This window comes from Grus americana, chromosome 18 (genome assembly GCF_028858705.1).
Source record: "Grus americana isolate bGruAme1 chromosome 18, bGruAme1.mat, whole genome shotgun sequence".
NCBI lineage: Eukaryota > Metazoa > Chordata > Aves > Gruiformes > Gruidae > Grus > Grus americana.
The window spans coordinates 7,459,198-7,477,507 of NC_072869.1; the positions used below are offsets into that span (position 1 = coordinate 7,459,198).

General features: G+C 41.5%; 1 protein-coding gene across 9 annotated transcripts in view; it reads right to left on the bottom strand.

The window, feature by feature from the left end:
- The window catches only part of UNK (unk zinc finger), a 45,855-nt gene that overhangs the window by 26,569 nt on the left and 976 nt on the right, over positions 1-18,310 (bottom strand). For all 9 annotated transcript variants that reach the window (XM_054846326.1, XM_054846321.1, XM_054846324.1 and 6 more), the window contains exon 2: positions 253-462. In XM_054846326.1, coding sequence (XP_054702301.1) covers positions 253-462 — 210 coding nt within the window. The remainder of the gene's footprint in view (positions 1-252; positions 463-18,310) is intronic.

Genomic DNA, 18,310 nt, shown 5'->3' on the forward strand with positions numbered 1-18,310 from the left:
TGCCATGGCTCACGAGGACAGCAAACGATGTGAGAGCCGAATTCCCATCTAAGTCACCCTTAGTACATCTCTGCAGCAGGCCTGGAGCATACAGGCTGCTATTACAGTTTTTACATCTGTTCGCATGTTACGTATGTTACAAAGCAGCTTTACTGCTGACTTGCCTCATCTCTACAAGAACAGGCTGGAATCATCGCCTGGACTGATCCCAAAAGCCTAATGCCTGAAAAGCAGGGTGCAGTCTTCACTTACTCATCTCCTTCTGGGCAGATTCCTGTGGTCTCGTCATACTTGGTACAGTAAATGTCAGGGCTGTAGTTAAATGTACCATCCCGGCGGCGGATAGATCTGCGACGACGCTGGTTGACAAAGTGCCAGTGGAAGCAAGTGTAGGGCCGGTGCTGAGTGCACTTGTGCTGCACGAAAAGAGGGCACTGCTCCGTGCGGAACTCCTTCAGGTAACTGCAGGCAGAAATCCAACAGCAGGAGATTAGGACCAGGATGCTGCTCAGAGGCAATATCTAATCACCCTGCAGAGTCCAGGGCAAACCAAGCCACATCCATCAGAGATGCCTGCTGTCCTTCCCACACCCTCCCCTGCTTTCACTCTCAATAATGGCAGCTGGAAGCTGCTGGTTGTCTGCAGTGGGAAGACAGGAGTTACCAGGCCAGTTAACACAAACACGAATGCCAAGGATAGCTGAAATCACTTTCTATTGTGCCTTTGGTATCACTTTGAAGAGGCTTTTCATGAGCTTAGAAAATAGTTTGTGAGAAAAATAGATCTCTTAAGTACCTTTCTGTCTCTAAATTTGAGACCTATCTGGGCAAAAAGGGGTTTCCTTCCTAAAAGATAGATGTTCAGTAAAAAACAAACAAACAAACCCCACACAAAAAAAACCCCCAAAACCAAGTAAAATTACACTTCTCTGTAGCCATGTTTAAAGCTTCAAGTTACTGAGAGAGAAAGATTTTTAAAAGACTCTTTCATGCCTTGTCCTCCTGATTTAACTCGGCTTCTTCAGTACATGGTCGACTATGAAATTAAAATTAATCAATTTCTCTCTTGCAATCTTGTGATTTCAGGACTCAGTCTTGAAAAGTGGGATAACTATCCTCAAACTCCTGCATGTTCATGTTGCTTTATTTTTAATATGTAATTCTCTGAAAGTACTTGTTGTCTTTTATCCCGAGAACTAAAGAAGTCACAAGCTTTTATTTGTGACACTAATAACAGTCTCTAAACCCAGATTGTAGAGGATTACAAAATGGTTTAGATCAACATAACGATCTGACTGTGATCTGTGTGTAGGTGCTTACAAAATCCACACTGCCTGAAACCCGCTAGCTGCCCTGTATTTATAGGGGACATATGAACAGTTCGAGTAGCTCAGACCCGAATCCCACCAGGTTTGGTCTCAGAGACACCTCCAAGACCAGCACAGACAGCCGGAGCAGGCAGATGTGGGGGTAACTGCCTCCCACAACAAGCCACGTTCTGGTCTGTTACATTTAGAGATCATGTTGAACAGTGAGTAACAAAATTTGTCGGTCAAAATAAAAGTGCTAGCATTCTGCTGGAAGCAACAGGATGATATAACAGCAGATATGGACTCATTTTAAAATGCATATGTACTCTGAGGCAACAAAATGGAGTATAAGAATTTGTCAAGTATTCATTCCCATATCAGACGATCTTTCTATCGTGTTTCTAAATAAATGGAAAGACGTCTGATGCCCAAAGATGTATTTACAGATAATATCATCATGCTAGATTCATTCTGAAGGCAACATCTGTAAATAAAGCCTCCTTTCCTCTTTACCCCTGGCTGAAGAGAAAGCCTCAGGAAAATGCACAAATTCAACCAAAGTGGTTTTATTTGTTTGCTGTGAAGAGAGAATATCACTGGCAAGAGCTTTCCTACATTGGATTTTGCAAGCATGAAAGGATAAGAGCTCTTCCTCCTCTTCAGCCTCCAAATACGCAAGACTTGCAGGTTCCACTGCTTCAGATCCGCGAACGCTCGGGGCTGCAGAGCCTCCGCGGTCGCTGTAAGCCCTTTTCAACGCAAGCCCATCTGTCCCCTGCAATCCAGCGTGGCTGAACAGTATCTGCATTGGGGCCCAAGGCTTAACATCAGAAAAACCCGAGCCAGCGTGCAGAAACAGGTCTGTCAGGAGTAGGTGAGGGCTAACAACATCACTTTGTTCCTTTTCACTTTTAAAAAGCCGGGTCCATTCAAATGGAGATCCCCACTCCAACCACAGCAGCAATTCATCTGAAAACTGAATGCCACAATAAAATTAATCCGTTCTTAAAAAGCTTTCTAAGCTGTTGGACCAAGTACAGTTGTCAAAGGTGGAATTCCACAGATTATTTTATCTTATCGGCATGCTAATAAGACTTAGAACAAAAGTGACTGTAACAACATTTAGGTTAGAAAGTGAATTAAGTAAACTTAAGCAGCATGATACTTAGACTGCCATCCAGAGATACTATGCAGTCACCTTCCACCCATACGTCTCTATGTACACCGTAGAGACATGAGGTTTATGTTACCCCCATTTTACATACGGAGAAACTGCAAAACAGCTGGCTACGTGCCCTGGCCAGCGTCATACAGCAATCTGCGTCGGCAACAGAAACCAAGAGCATTTAAACTCTTCCATCTTCAGTAAAGTGAGTCCTGGGCTTAATTTGAAGAACAGCATCCTGAACCTTTCCAATGCTCTGGAAACTAAGGGGAGATACCAGGCCTACACAACGTGGGCATCAAGCCCAGCACTCCAGACTTGTAGTGATTGGCATGCATGAAACACTGTTAAAACCCCTAAAATTTAATAACTGCATGATCAACCCAGCTGAAAAAACACTTCCCTTCAGCAGGAGAGTTTAAAACTGTACACACTGACTAGGGAGTTTGGTCTCTGGAGTGTCAATTGTTGCTGAAGAGCATTTGAAAATTAATTGCATTTCATGATTGGCTAAACTCCCTGGAGAAACATTTATTATAATGGCAATGAAAGATAATTACATAAGTAAATGGTTCACCTGAAGAGTGTTTAACACCTAACTTGCTTCATCAGAAACTCATTCTTTAATGCTGTCTATTAAATAAATGATCTCTCACTCTTAATTTCAAAGCAAGTCCTGCAAACAGGTACCATCGAGCTCCACACAACACATTAACTGTGCATGATCACCTCTGCAATAGGCCCAACAGAGGAAAAGGAGAGTTGTCACATTGTCAGTCATTTCAAGCCTTTCAATCACTGCTTTGGGTTTTTCTTTTTTTCAAGCCACTACAACATTTTAAATCACCCTCCTACTCAATAGCCTGAATGGTAAATTGCCTTACAGCTCTATATTTTCTTGATCCATGAAGTGAGTTTTGGCTCCTCTGGGAGAACACAGACCACTCAACCAGCCACTTTGTATTAAAATATATGAAAGGCATCTAAACCACATGTGTTTTGGGAACATAGAAAGGATACACAGACCGCACTACCGCAATGTGATGGCTCACAAAGCAGAAAGCTGTTAATATTTCAGTAGCCTCTCTGCAAAGGCTCTAAACAGAAACACAGAAAACAATGTCATGACAGATGCTTCTGGTGTCAATGGTCTCTATAAATTTTTTTCCCAGAACAGCTGAGAAAAGGAATTTTTGAACGGCTCTTGAAACTGAAAACATGTTGATAACTGGTACACGTTTCACAGCATGTCAGCCAAATGCTGGGTCTGTACAGGAAGAGGAAATCGAGCAATGATAACTTGCATTTCTCAACTCTTCTCTAAAGTTCTCAGGAAACTCTACAGCCCCCACGCGAGGAGCAGAAGAATTATTACCCCCATTTTATATAGGCATTACTTCTATATTTATTTAAAAAGAACCACACAACAGCAGCAACATGAAACTAAGTCTGTGTTGGTCTACTTTACATGGACTTTCTTTGGCATGCATGTATACGCCATTTTCAAATCCATATAATTTTTTAAGAAGTAGAGAGCACATAGCATGGTTGTCTCTGATATTACATTAACATCAACACCAGAATTCCTGGAGGAAATGTTATCATTTATGAGTCCTACTAAACAAAGACAAATGCAGTTATAAACAAATAGGACAAGACCAGCCAGAACAATGCAGATCAAAGTCCCCAGGCTGAACTGAACTCACTGCTGAACAGGATGGACGCTACTGGAAATGAAAGCTTATTTCACTAGGAAGACAAGAGGAGAGGTTCTCAGACTAGCTTTGGGAACTCCCACAGGAGCTGCAAAGTATTAAGAAAAAAACAATGCTACTTCGCTGAAATTACACTTCCTCTGGGGTGGGATGTGGGAAGGGGCAGTAATTGCTCTCTGCAAGAATTTACACTAACAGGGGAACTGCTTACTGTCTTTAATTGCTAGTAGCAGCTCGACTCTCCAGGGCAGCAAGTGTTTACATCTGCAGCTAGTAATTGCAGCTAGTTCCCCCTCTGCCCTGGAGGGACTGAGCAGCAACCTGCTTTGGGAGCTGCAGGAAGAAAAGAGCAGGATGAGAAGGAAAAAATAAAAAAAAAAAACAAACAACCAAAACAAAAACAAAACCCCAAACATTGTACTTCCAAACACCACCACAAAAAAAAAAAAAAAAAAAAAAATTGAACCTGCAAAGAAGGAGGAAAAGAAAAAAAGAAACCAAGAAGAAACTCTAACCTAGAAGCTTCATTTTTACAGTCAACACTTGCAACCTTGTCCTGGTCACATTTGTTGCCTGCTGCTGCTGCAGAGATGTCTTGCTTTGCTGCAGCTTTACTGGTTTGGCCCTGTTTGCACCCGGTGCGCTCAAGCAGCTCAGAACAGGAGCATACCTGCATCCGTACCACATTCCAGGGCTGGAAACGTCCTGCCAAACTTGACATACGTCACACATGCAGTGGTGAGCTCAATTCAGGAAAATGTGCTTGTAATGCACAAGACAGCTGAGCTCTAAATTCCTCATTAAAAGCCTTACCCAAAACTCCCTGAAATCACTGGAAGACGCACACTGACGCCAAGAGAGAAGTCTCTGCTTTGTAACAGAGGGATCAGAAACACTGGGCAGAGAAACAATACTGAGAAGCATGGAAACAAAAGGATTAAAACCAACTCTTCCAAACCGTTGTTGCTCCCATAACGCAATGTCGGGACCTCCTTTGCTTGACACCCCCAGTGCTATTTGAAATCTTTATGTAGGCCCCAAGACGAGCTCCTCTCCTTTGCAGTCCTCCTTGCTCCTCCTAGTCAATCCCCTTTCTGCCAAAATTCCTTTCGGGCCCAAAGAGAGTGCGGAGGCTCATAAACAGGATCTGACTCTTCTGCAGCACTACGACACCAGAGAGAAAACCATTAGATAATTGTTTGGCTAATCCAGACTAAGACACTGTAAATGTAGGACAACAGCAAGATGTAACAACACTGTCATCTGGATTTTGCACATATGTGGGTGTGCGTTTACACCCATGAAACTATGCTAGAGCACCCTTAGTAAAGGCACACGTAAGTGACTGGTGCCAGTGCTATTTATCTGGTGTTAGACCAGCATAACCTACGGACATCTTTTACACCAGCGGGCAGGTCCCCGCTCAACACCCTGGCCGCTGTCAGAGGGGCTCCATCCCTGCAGCTGCTCCTCGGTCACAAGAAACTAACCCAGAGAAGGTAGCCCAGGCCACGTTCAGACAGCGCAGGGTCTGATCCTTTCTGGAAAGTCCAGCCTGGTACAGACACTTCAGTGCATTATCAGCATTAATATCAGGAATTACTAGTTCAGGACTGCATAAAGATTCTTAGCACTAACTACTGTCCAAAAGAGCCCACAGAGGCAAATCTAACCAAGAGATCTGCAAATAAAGTGTTTGGTTGTGTGGGGTGTCTTTTTTTAAAGCAAGGCTTAAGTTCCTGATAAGATTTTAGATATCAGGAAGAAAACGCTCGTCTGCCATTACCATTTATTTTAGCCCTGTGTCTTCTCTCAGCTAAGGATCACACTGGCAAAGATTTAATTTCATCGGCATAAAAGCACCTGGGAATGCTGGGGGGTTTTGCTGGCACTTTTACATCAGTCAGGTCCTGCTGTTTCAGACAGGACTGCATGAGGCCATGGACCTCTTCGTGTAGTTTCAGGTGGTCCCAGTTCACCTCGCTTGCAGACAGACATCCTTCCTGAATATTGCAGTCTCAATGACAGAGGTCACTGCTCTCAGCTGCTCATCAGCTTTCCTTTGCTGGAAGCTCCTATTGGCACTGATCTGTCCAGACAGCAGGCTGGAGAAAGTTTTCTTCATCCAGTTTAGGAAAAAAAAATAAAATTAAAAAAATCACTAGCTTAGCTTTGAAGTTTAAATTCGTGGTTTGAGCTAACACAGATAAAATTATCTGAAGTAAACCACGGTGTGCTTACCCAACAGACTGCCTGCAAAGTAGACAGCATTGCAAAACCCAGGAGAAAAATATCTAATCATTGATATAGATGTTTCTATATCAAAAATGCTTATCTATTGAAAATATTTTCAAAACTGCTACTTCCTTCTTAAGCTCAAAGAGCCACCCCAACACAAGAGGAAGAGCTGTCCATATTTAATCAGCTCTCTAAATTCATTTCACCCTCATAAAATTTTATTGCAAAAGATGATATCAGACACACTTTAAGTAAGAAACCCATGACTCAATTATTTTCTTTTACTGAACTGTGGTATTCCAATAGAAATGAGTCAGTGGTGCATGACAGAATCTACTTTTTCCAACAGGATACTCAATAAAAATCCTACTAATGCACCTTTCATTTAACATATCATTACTGATAGAAAAAACCCATGATATGCAGCTCTGACATTGCTCAGGGGTTTTTGCTCTTAGGGCAAAGAAGATATTCCAGAATAAAGAGGAAAAAAAAAAAATAAAATGGGGATTTAAAGAATAGCATCATTCCAAAATAATTAGCCCAGAATGGATATTCTGGAACAGCTATTGAATTTCTCTGCATTGGCAATTCCCTATAACACCCTTCCATATCTCTCGGCACATCAACATGGCTACTAGGAAGCTTGGCTTTTTAAGGAATCCCTCGGTGCAGTGAGGGGTTGGGCAGGTTACCTACCTTGGGGCTTTTACTGCTTCACTCACCCCGGAGTCCAAACCCTTTCAGAGAACGGGTCTGATAACAGTATTCCCAGGCATCTTATAAAATACTGGCATTTCAATGCAAAGCCAGCTTCCTGACAGGGAATATAGCCTTCGACTCTCAAGATTTCTTGGGATTTGGGAGGAAAAAAAAAAAAAAAGTGAAAAAACCCCCTAATTTCATAGGCAACCAAATCCCTCAACCAACAGCTACAGACTACCAGCAGCCTGGTTTACAGCCTGCCTAAACATCTGCAAGGAAATGTTCAGCATCCTTCTAATAAAAGCAGTAAAGACAAGTCTGTTTCAATAAACAATATTTTTTATTTACTGGTAGATGTAATCTAATATTGAAACAGAGCCTCACACGAATGACTGCTGAATATCAAACAGTAACAAACACTTTCAGCAACAATCTTGAAGGTTTTCATCAAGATTTCAAGAAAAGTTCTGACTAGGTTCTATCAGCAATCCTTATCAGTTACTGTGACTTACCACTATCGGATATTTCCTCATTTTCCATATTTAATGGTATTTTTCCTAAATAACCTCAGATCTGACCAAATCCTCACACTTCAGATCAAGAAGAGCTTTTGAATACACCATGCATCGCTTGACACAAAATGCAAACGTGTTTCTCTCAGTACATCTCAACAACTATCAATCTATCTGCCCTTCCATACCCTCAACAGCCAGGTGCAGTTTTGTAAGCCTTGAAAAGATTAGAAAGCATTTAAACCTCAAAGAAAAAATATATGGATCGCTTTATAAAAACAAAAGGCTGACTGTGAATAGGGGGGGAGGAGAAAAGGATGAGGAAAAAGTTTCAGTAAGCTCACATCTGTCAAGAAGATAGACTTCACATGCCTCGGTGTTTTCTTTATCACCTAAATAAATTGAACCATCAACTGGAAAAAGGTCACACAGCAGACAGCACCGTGTGATTTTAAAGCTGTTAGATTTCCTTTTCTCCATTAGAGCTTGACAATAATGTCAGTCTAAGGGCAAATAAAGAAAGTGAGAGTCAGAGAGACTTATTACAGATGCATAGAGTTGAGCTTGTTTGGTTGTGGAGGGGTTTTTTTTTGTTGTTTTCAGAGTTCGTATAACTCATTGTGTACCTTAGCGATCAAAAAAACTACTGCTCACATCCATAGCCCACAGCTCCCCCGCTTTTCGCTACAGAAATAGGTAGGCAGCACTCACAAGTTCTCCTTTTTCCAGGCATCTGATCGATTTAGCAAGTAAAATTAAGCTGGAAGCTTCCGAATAAATGCTAAAGGATAGTGTGTACTGCAGAAGCTAAAGCACAAACTGCTAGATTACAGAAAATAAGGATAACACACCAACAAATACAACAGTCATAGTCAAGAGTAACCTGATCACTACTGTAACTCTATTTCTGGATTTCAAAGCAGATCATGGGGTAGACAACAATGCAACTAATTCGATTCAGCCGCGAGGAAAGAACTATCTACAACCCATACTTTATAGATAAGAACTTGAACTGAGCGACTGCAAGAGTCCATGCTAAAAATAACACGTGTTGGCAACCAACAGAAACGATTGGGACATTTTTCAATGAAAAGAAAAATGTTAGATACAAACAGTTGTGTCTTGTCTACGCTGAAAAACTAAGGCAAAACAAAGAGAGACACTACAGCATGGTGCCAGCCCATCACAGGAAGACAGCCTTGCACCAGTTTCAGGCAAAACATTGTTTGGTTTCCACAGTTATAGCAAAAATGGCTTTGTTTTGAGAGAAATACCATGTTGTAGCTAAGTAGCTCACCAACGCTCTGTCTTGATGAGGAAAGAAAATCGAGGCTTTCACCTCAGAGTTAACTCAATAAAATGAACATTTATCGCATTTGTGAGCAGCCAAGACACAAGCTCCACTGACTTACAATTGCGTTACAGGCTGGGGGTGCCAGAGGAAAGAGGTGCTTGTTCAGACTTCCCTCGAGCTCTGCATCCCTTAGGCTTGGCATACATCGAGTTGTGTCATTCGAACCCGACAAATAAAACAATTTGAGTCAATTTTTTGGCAGCATGCTCCCTTTAAAAAGCATAAACTTGTTGCATCAGTGGACCATGAAACATATATGACCATGCCATACCAATAAAAGCCATTTTAAACACAAGTGTTTGTTTGCACAGAGCTTTCACCTTTTAAATTAAAACAATCCAAGCACGGGCATATGCAAACATTTAACTGCGCTATATTTCAGAGATGTTTCCTTAAAAGCCATTCAGCAAGATCCAGAACTCTGCATAAAGCCTTGAATTTGCATTTACATTTCCTTCAGTTTGATCTCTTTTTTTTTTTTCCCCAAATTAGTTGGCCATGAATATGTATTACTTGACACGACCTCAAAACTAACTAAGCATTTAGACAGTTCATGCAATGTTTTAAAAACACAGCCAATTTCTTCCAAGTTTAAATGACATATTTTCGATTTGACACTGCTGGTTTATGTAAACAACACAGCTGTGCCTGAAGTACACCTCACTGTTTTCAAACACGGATTGCCCCCAGTCAAGACAACCCTCCTCGCTCTGCGGCTTGGTTTCTGCTTTACAAACTATTTAGTTGCCGTTAATCCTTCCCTACAGCACCTGTAAGTGCCGAGTCTATGAATCATAAACAGGATCATACTGAAATAATTATTTTTCAATAACATGTGGGTTGAGCCTAACTGTTTCAATGAAAATACTGGGACTTGCTGCATCCAGACAGCTGTACTCCGTTGAACGTTTATACCTGATTTAATTGTCAGCGCAATATATCAACATGTGCTTAAATATGAGCAATTAAACATTTTACTACTTTGCAAAAACATCCATCCACAGACTTTCTATTATGGTCATTTATTCAGGTTATATTCAGGTAAATTTTCTGTCTTATATTAACTGGACCGTGTAGATGATGCTTCTTTATCCTAGCGTTAGTGTTTGTAGCCTCAGACACGTGGAAAATGTCTGCCAAAAGGTAGAGTTCAAATTGAATTAATATGCATCAGGTTTGCTGCGCTGGACTACAATGAATTAAGATCTGAATAATACACTGATGTCCTGCGCTGTAGAAATTAAAGTTCCAGCTTCCAGTAAAGCTTTTTCCACGTTGTACTTCTATCACCATCGATTCAGTCACTAACAAAGCCTACCCAGGGCTAGGAACTGTAGAAACACTAGTGAAGGCTGGGAACAGGGCTGGGCTGTTTTAAAAACTTGTGTTACTCACTCTGCTAGTTCCCTAGAACAAAACATCCCACATGCAAGAATTCATAAAGGTTAATTCAGAAAAATATTATTTCCATACAAGCCATTACATAGCTCAGGGTTTCAGTTACAGATCTTTATGAGCATTTTTAGGCAGTTGACCTTCAACATCTTGTCTCACAAGAGGTGCTTCAGAAATAGAACACAGCAACCTTCCTTCTCCTGACCACACCAAGAACCCCCATGATCTAACAAACAGCTTGTAGATCAATTGCGCCCCACACTCACAACAGTTTTAAGACAGTACATGAGCTGTTTGAAGGTCTACACTGGACCAAAACCAGAAAAACCAGAACTCCACAAGAAATGATGGCTCTATAGTGCTCTCGTCCAGACCAATCCAGATTTGAAAATGAAATGGCACCTGCTTCTTCTTGGGTTAAATGCCAACCAGATTTGCAGCAGCCTCTTTGGAAAGTCTTACATTTGTGAACAGACATTTTCTGTTGTGAGTTTGAAACAAAACACGGTGATTATCTAACAAGCATGAACCTGCATCCCACAACACATGTGCCAGCAGAAAGATAAAAGCCAACTCTTACTGGCTGATTTAGAAGAATCAATGTTAATCATTCAATCGATCTTCTTTTCTGTTCAGTGCTCAAATCAGACTTCATCCGTGACTGGTACAGCCCAGTGGACTCTTTCAACGCTCCGTAAGGCAGGCAAACCTCAGAATAAAAGTCCTACACACACAGACTGATCCAAAGAAGCATCATTGCATGACCCCACACAGACTGCGCTTCAAACAGGTACGCTGACATCCAGATGTACACCAGCACTCCAGCAAGGGGCAAGCAGTCAAATCCAAGGCTATACCACAACTTCTCATTTGCCATTTTGACTAATCAATACATGAATAAAACTGGTTGCACTCTCAAGATATTTTAAATGTACCAATATTTTTTGTTGTTGTTGCTGTAAAGCTGCACAATTGCCCTGAGGCATCTGCTGGTTTTGTTTCTGCTATGATGGTAATATTCAAGTGCTATTAATGAAAGCTCACAGTCGATTGAAAATTAGAGGAGAAAAATCACCTCTGAGCATATTGGGTGTGGACTGACAGCTTCTTTTTGAACTGTGGTGACATGCTGAAGATGAAGGCTAACAAGTAAAACAATGTTAACTTTAATCAGATTTTTGCAGATATTCATCAGGTATAGTTTCAAGAAACTATTTCCCTTTCCATATGCGCATGACTACTTATTAATCTAAGGAAATTCTAGGCATATGATGATAAACAGCAATCCAACCTTAATCTCATAACTATAATTAACAGTGCCATCATTCTTAATAAGCCAGTGTGCTCCACTGAAATTCACAATTTTTGACCAACAGACAGCTAGAGACGGCCTAAGATTTTTCTTGTCTGACCATGAACTTGGTACAAGATTCTCTTTTGCCAGTGTTCTGACAACCATATTCAATTAAACATCTCTGATAAGAGACAAGAATCAGGCCAGCACCAAACATTTCGGTGAGCTAGCACTTTTATTGCCATCATTTCACTTTAGCACTTAAAATTGAAATATTTCTTTCAAAGAAAACCTAGAATTTTTCTTGTTGTAACAATAACCTTCTAAACCTGAATGAGCACTACAGCAGGGTGAAGGTGTGTGAGTCAGAAGATAGCCTGCAACAAAGCTAAGAAGAGAAGAAATTGTTGGTATTCATTTTAAGGGAACATTCATTTCACCTGATATTTCAAATGTCAAACTGGTATTAACTGCATCAAGCACTGATCAAAATACACAAGACAGAGACTGCTGAGAAAATTATCACAAGTATCTAAATTGGCTGTCATCACTAGGTGGAGTTTGAGAAAGTACAAGCCGTCAGCATCTCCCTACGTACCCTTCTGGTGAGGCTTTGTATTTTTGATTGCCCTGATACAAAAGACAAACTATCTCTCAATAAAGTAGAGAAAAAAAGCTAGCTAAGAAATTGCACTTGCTTTACAGCCTGCTGGCACATAATCATTCATTAATTCAGGACACAGGGGGATCTGCTGGCTGGCCCTGTGCAAAGCTTTCAGTAACAACTTTGTACCCAATTTGCGAGTGATGTGCAGAATGTTACAAGAAGTTTACAAAGAATATAAAGTCTTTATAACATAGAAACCTCTGTGATCGTCTCCCTCTTGTAGTCCACGATTTCACCAAAATCTAGTTTAAGAGTTGTCAAGGAGGAAACTAACTGACACAATATTAAAAAAAAGCAACGACATTTAGACAAAAAATTCTTAGAGACAGTTTAGATGTAGGTGAGTCCGTTGGGCAAAGGGATGGACCAGGTAACTTCTCACCATCTCTTTCAGCCCCGTCTCTTGTGCTTTCGAAAAGATTTATGTTTTTAAAAAGCAAAAAGTTAACGGAAGGAACAAAACACCACCTCGGCATCCTCTGAAAACGAACACAGCTCTCAGGGTCCTGACAAGCAGCAATTTAAGACATTATTGTTCCAGCTCTTTATTTTGCTCTTCTCTCAGGAATTACAGCTCTTCGTAACAGGGTTAACAGAAGGGAACGTGCACCTGCTTTCCGGCTGCCCCAGTTCACAGCCTGGTGTATTAATACAGTCTACCAGTGACAGTTAGCTCATGCTAATATGCTACACAATGAGCGTGATTAAGTGATGTACTGACACATTCCCTCCTGCCACGTTGTTACAGGGACAGCAACATCCAGCAAACAGCCAGGCAGAACTGCTGTAATGCACCACAGGAAGGTTTTCCAGAGGACATTGGTCAGACCCTTTGTAACAAGAAGGCTGCACATTTCAGCTGCTCATAGAAGTTAAAAAAACCTGATTCTAGTGGAAAGAACAGATCTAGAGAAAATAAAAAACTGAATTCCAATGGAATTTTCCTTAAAATAAAGCCACACAATATAAAAAAAAATTAGGCAGTACATAAGCCTATAAAATGAGAAAAATTGATATAATGGGAAATTCTAAGCTCTGCGGTTTTCTAAAAGAATTATTAATTTTAATTTTGTCTGTATTTTTATTCTATATGCTAATATTTATGTATTGTTTACATTAACATAGTACTTTGTTTTGAAATTAAAAAAAAAATTGAAAGAACCATTTTCCAAGCTGGAACAATTCTGCATGACTGAATTTTACTCTCCTCTTTCACAGAGTTTTGGATTTTTGCAATACCAAGCCTTGCCATACCAAAACTAATTCTGAAAATGTCAAAGCAGTACATGAAGCTTTTCACTCTGCAAAATATTTGTATGCCACCTATAGAGCAGTTATCCATTTGTGAATTTCCTGGCACTTCTGATATCCAAAAGTACTCACTTACTAAACACAAACGTAGCGAGCAAACCGCAGCTCCAGTCCCACTTCAACACAAGGGAGAAGAAATACTTTATGGCCTCACCACGTGCATTGATCAGCAGGGCAGCGCGGAGCCTGTACTCATTGGGCAAATGAGCCACACTGCCCACTAACCCATCTTGCAAGCTGCAGGCTTTCACCACTCACCCTTTGAGGAACCGTAAGATCTAGAGTGTTATTTTCCAGTGTATACGTTCGGTGGTAAGCACATACTGTGAAGGCAGCTCTTCCTGTTAGCGCTCCAGTACTTTATATTTCCAACTTCCTGTAACTATTCACACTTCCTAATAAGAGTTTGCAGTGGACTCGTATTCAGTGAAGTTCCCACAGACTTAAAAAACATAGCAATAATAACCAGCTTATACTTGCCTGATAAGGTGACACGTACAGGTAACGATGTATAGACAGCTGGTAAGTCCCTGGTTTAGAAGTACTGACTTATTCTGTGCTTTCCTAACTATCTCCAAAGGTACTACCAAACCTGAAACCTAGAAATGCATGGGGAGTTTTCTGGGTTGTTTGTGGGGGGTTTTGTTTGTTCACATTTTTGTTTGTTCAAACAACAGGGCCAGTTTCTATTTTTGTATAAGTCCATATCAGCTTATTGATCTAAGGGTTGCCACCAGTAAAACCAAAGCAGAATTAGGGCAACAGTTTGTTATTTTAAGAGATCCGATGGTTTAAAAAGAACACAAAAGGTTTCTAAAAACAACTTCAAAAGCCTAAACATATTTGCTAGGTTGTGAAGACCGCCCAATCCAAAGCATAATCTAACAGACTATGCAAACAAATGCTACGAGTCCTAGAAGAGCAAGCCACTTATAAAAAAAAAAAAAATCAACAACTCTGAAAACGTGTTAGCTACACATCTGGTTTTTAGTTTTCTTTCCACAGTCAGTCTGTACATCTGAGATCAGACATGCTGCGTTCGCCCTGCCAGTGATAAGACACTGTCCACTGATAAGAAGATAAGGATTACTCTCTGCTACTACAAATACCTTGAGGTGTGTTTTTTGTGTGCCATTGCTTTTGAGTAAGAATTTAAACTTAAGATTTTGAGATAAATGAGACTGTGCGTGCAAGTGCTTCATTGAAATCCAAGTCCACCTATGATCTTGCTATTTTTATTTCTTCTTCATCCATATTTCCATCACTGTCCTAATCAGAGTTCCTATTTAAGGCCGAGAAACCGGCAGACAAGGCGCAAAACATGCAGGTACAAAAATGTGTTTGATTTGAGCTGTAACTTAAGCTTTGCACCAACCTGGTTTTCATCCCCACTTAAAGCGTCCTTCACTCAAGTGCACTAGTCCTTCTGCCTCGCAATGGCTGGTATCAAAATGGTTGCAAGATAAAGCTTGGGTGAGTGCAAGTCCCTAACATGACAGCCCGACCAACCGCGTGGATGTAGTTCTAGCACTACTTCCAGGGTACTAATCCTTCAGGAATTTCCCACAATTCCCCCTCCTTGTGCAAAAGGAAAGACAAGGGGTTTTGTCTTTTACACTGCAAAGGCATAATCGCAAAGCTTATCTTGCTGTAGGACAAAGGAGGATGGGATGTGCTCCCAGGCATCTCGGTCCAGAACTCAAGCGAGCATACAGCCTGCGGAGACACGGAAACCTGAAGTTTATTTACAGGATGGCTGCTCATATTGAAGACAGATACACTCAAGAGAATTATCTCGAGTAGCGACAATCTGGGTTATGCCCAACAAATCTGTGTTCCAAAGAGTTTATCACCTAAATCAGAATATTTTCAACACTGCCTTTGAGCACGTGTATTTTGAATGGACTAGAATGAAGGCACTCTTGGATTTTTTTATTAAATGGGTTAATTCATCTTCACCCGAATGTTTGCTTTCCTGCAGTTATTAAACTGTGTGACTTTCAGGTGAATGCACAGCGAACAAAGGACTGCTCCACCTTCACTTACCTAAATTCTGCCAGATCAATAAACACTCAAGCAGTGGATACAATATTTACAATTCGCAATTAGAGTCCAACCTGACTGAAAACCAATGAAGACAGCAAGAGCTGAATGGATACACCATACCAAAACCAAACTACGCCATAATACCCAGTACCTACAACTCCAAGTGACTGATTGCTTGCTTTCAGTTTCTTTGAACTCAGCCTCGATCCACATTTGTAGATAACACATTAAAGACAGAGATAGATGCACACAGAAATAACCGTGCCAGCTAGAGCTCAGAAATGCTGCAAAGTCAATACTTGGTTGAGGTTTGACAGAGCGTACCCAAACCAAACCCATTTCCCACTACGAGCAATCAGCTAACCCCTGCACAGCACATCGCCCGAAGCAGATCAAAGCCACGCCAGCCCGCAGGTACCCCGGAAACGAGCTCACCTCACCCCTTTGTGTGTGAGGAACACGCTGACCTCATCCCGCTATAGGAGCCGCGGGATCAGGAGGAACAGCCAGACGCAGAAATCTCTAATCCAGCAACCCAGAAAGAACGCAACAACAATTGTTGAGATTTTCATTACTCGCTTGAATTCTACAAACAGAATACCAGATCCCCAGATGAGAAACACGCCGTTCATAATTAAATAGCAAAGTTTGGCGTATACCCGAATGACACGGTCTCCAGGAGTATCCAGCTGCACGCTACAACTGCTACCAAGGACACAATCAAAGGGGTTTTTTAGGCTCTTCTTCCACTAGCAAACAGTGCCAAAGGTGTCAGATAGCATCACTAAGTCTATTTTTACCAGATTTTCTTTTGCTGTACATCTAGAACAGGATCTCACAGGATCTAGAACTGCAGTTCAACGTATCTAAAAATCTCATGCAATTAATACCAAGAGTTTAGAAATCAACATTAATACAGAAATTGGAACATTGCCCAACAAATACAACCAAAACTTTCCAAGACAGAGATCCCCAGCGCCAGATTGCCTGTCCCCAGGGAACAGCAAAGTATGCAGATAATTACGCTTACTGGAGTTTACAACTTGTAACCTTCATGTCATTTTATGGAAACAAACTATATTTAAGGGAAAAAAAAGGAAGAAAATATTTACATTTTGACAACATACAACTTGTTCACATGAACGACCACCAAATAAGTTCCCATATGTTATCAGAAGGAGGTTTACAGTATGATGTGACCTAGTGTACAAATCCAAGACTTTCAAAGTATGGCTCACATCCCGCTGTCAGCACTCTGCAGCCCCCAAACCCATCCTTCACTTATGGTTATTCAGCTTCTCTACAACTGTTTTCACTGCAATATTTTTAGCATCCATCTGAAAATACATGTTTTGCCCTCTGGAAAGAAGCTAATCGCACCACCACCTTTGTTCCATGCTGTCCCATTTTCCTTCTCTGTCCTTTTCAGCTACCGGGTCCCGGCCTTCCTTCTTCTCCTCCCATTTTTTTGAACTCTTTCTTCCAGTTTCTTTCCTAATCTTTGATATCCTTGTTTCCACAGCCATGCTTAGCCACATTATCATCTTTGTCTTCCTCTACCTAGCGTACTCATAATCTCGCTACCTCATCTCCTTGCCACCTGGGTTTTTCCTTCTCTCACTTTTGACCCATCGCTTCTCTGTCATTGGCATCACTCCACCTCGAAGGACAGGACCTGTACCCTCTTTTACCACTACAGCAACAGTCCCAGCAGACTCCTTCACACCAATTTCTCCTATAAAGCTGTCAAACTTTAACTGCAATCACCACCAGAAATAAAGTAACCTCTGAGGCTGTGACTTGCCAGCTCCATGAAGATCACAACAGGATCTTCACGATGGACATAGAACCTCGAAGCCCTCGTTCTGCCACAGACTCGGTGTTCCGAAGGAAGAGGACATGAAACAGCCTGTGAGCCCTGCAGCAGGCATACAGGTCGCACGGACCCGCGCTTCTGCGCTTCTTGCGGCTCTGTTTATTCCATGTATCATAGTGTGAATGCAGGGAAGCAGCCCATCACCAGCTTTATGAAAATGCAAACTAAAAGAACACAGACCACGCTCTGAACCTGCCGTTCTCTTTTTGGGTGGGGGCATCAACACAAGCGAGAGATACGGGTAATTTGTACAACATTTTTTCTGTATGCAGACAACACCCTGAGATGATAAGGGTAGACAGCTCGGCACACATATTTTGTTCACCAGGAACAGTCCTAAACGTTTTTCTTTTAAGGACAGGGAACACCTGAACTATTTCCATCCTTTACACGTCCATCACTAGCCCATCCTCGCAAAGACACCGCTTGCTCGATCCACCCCATCATCCCTATTGCAAAAGGACATTTGAATATCATCGCCACAACTTCCAACCCAAACAACTCATCACAGGCCACGTTCGCACAGCACAAGCTCCGGGAGGTCACACATCCTTGGGACAACGCGGTGAATTGGTGTTTTTTCCCTTAGGGAAGACCCATTCCAGCAACAAGCCTGAGGCACCATGCCCAGTGACAGAGGCGACACGGTCGGTGCGTGTTTCCTTCACGGAGGAATCGCACCCGAGCGGTGTAAGAAAAGGCGGGAACAGGACAAGCGCTTC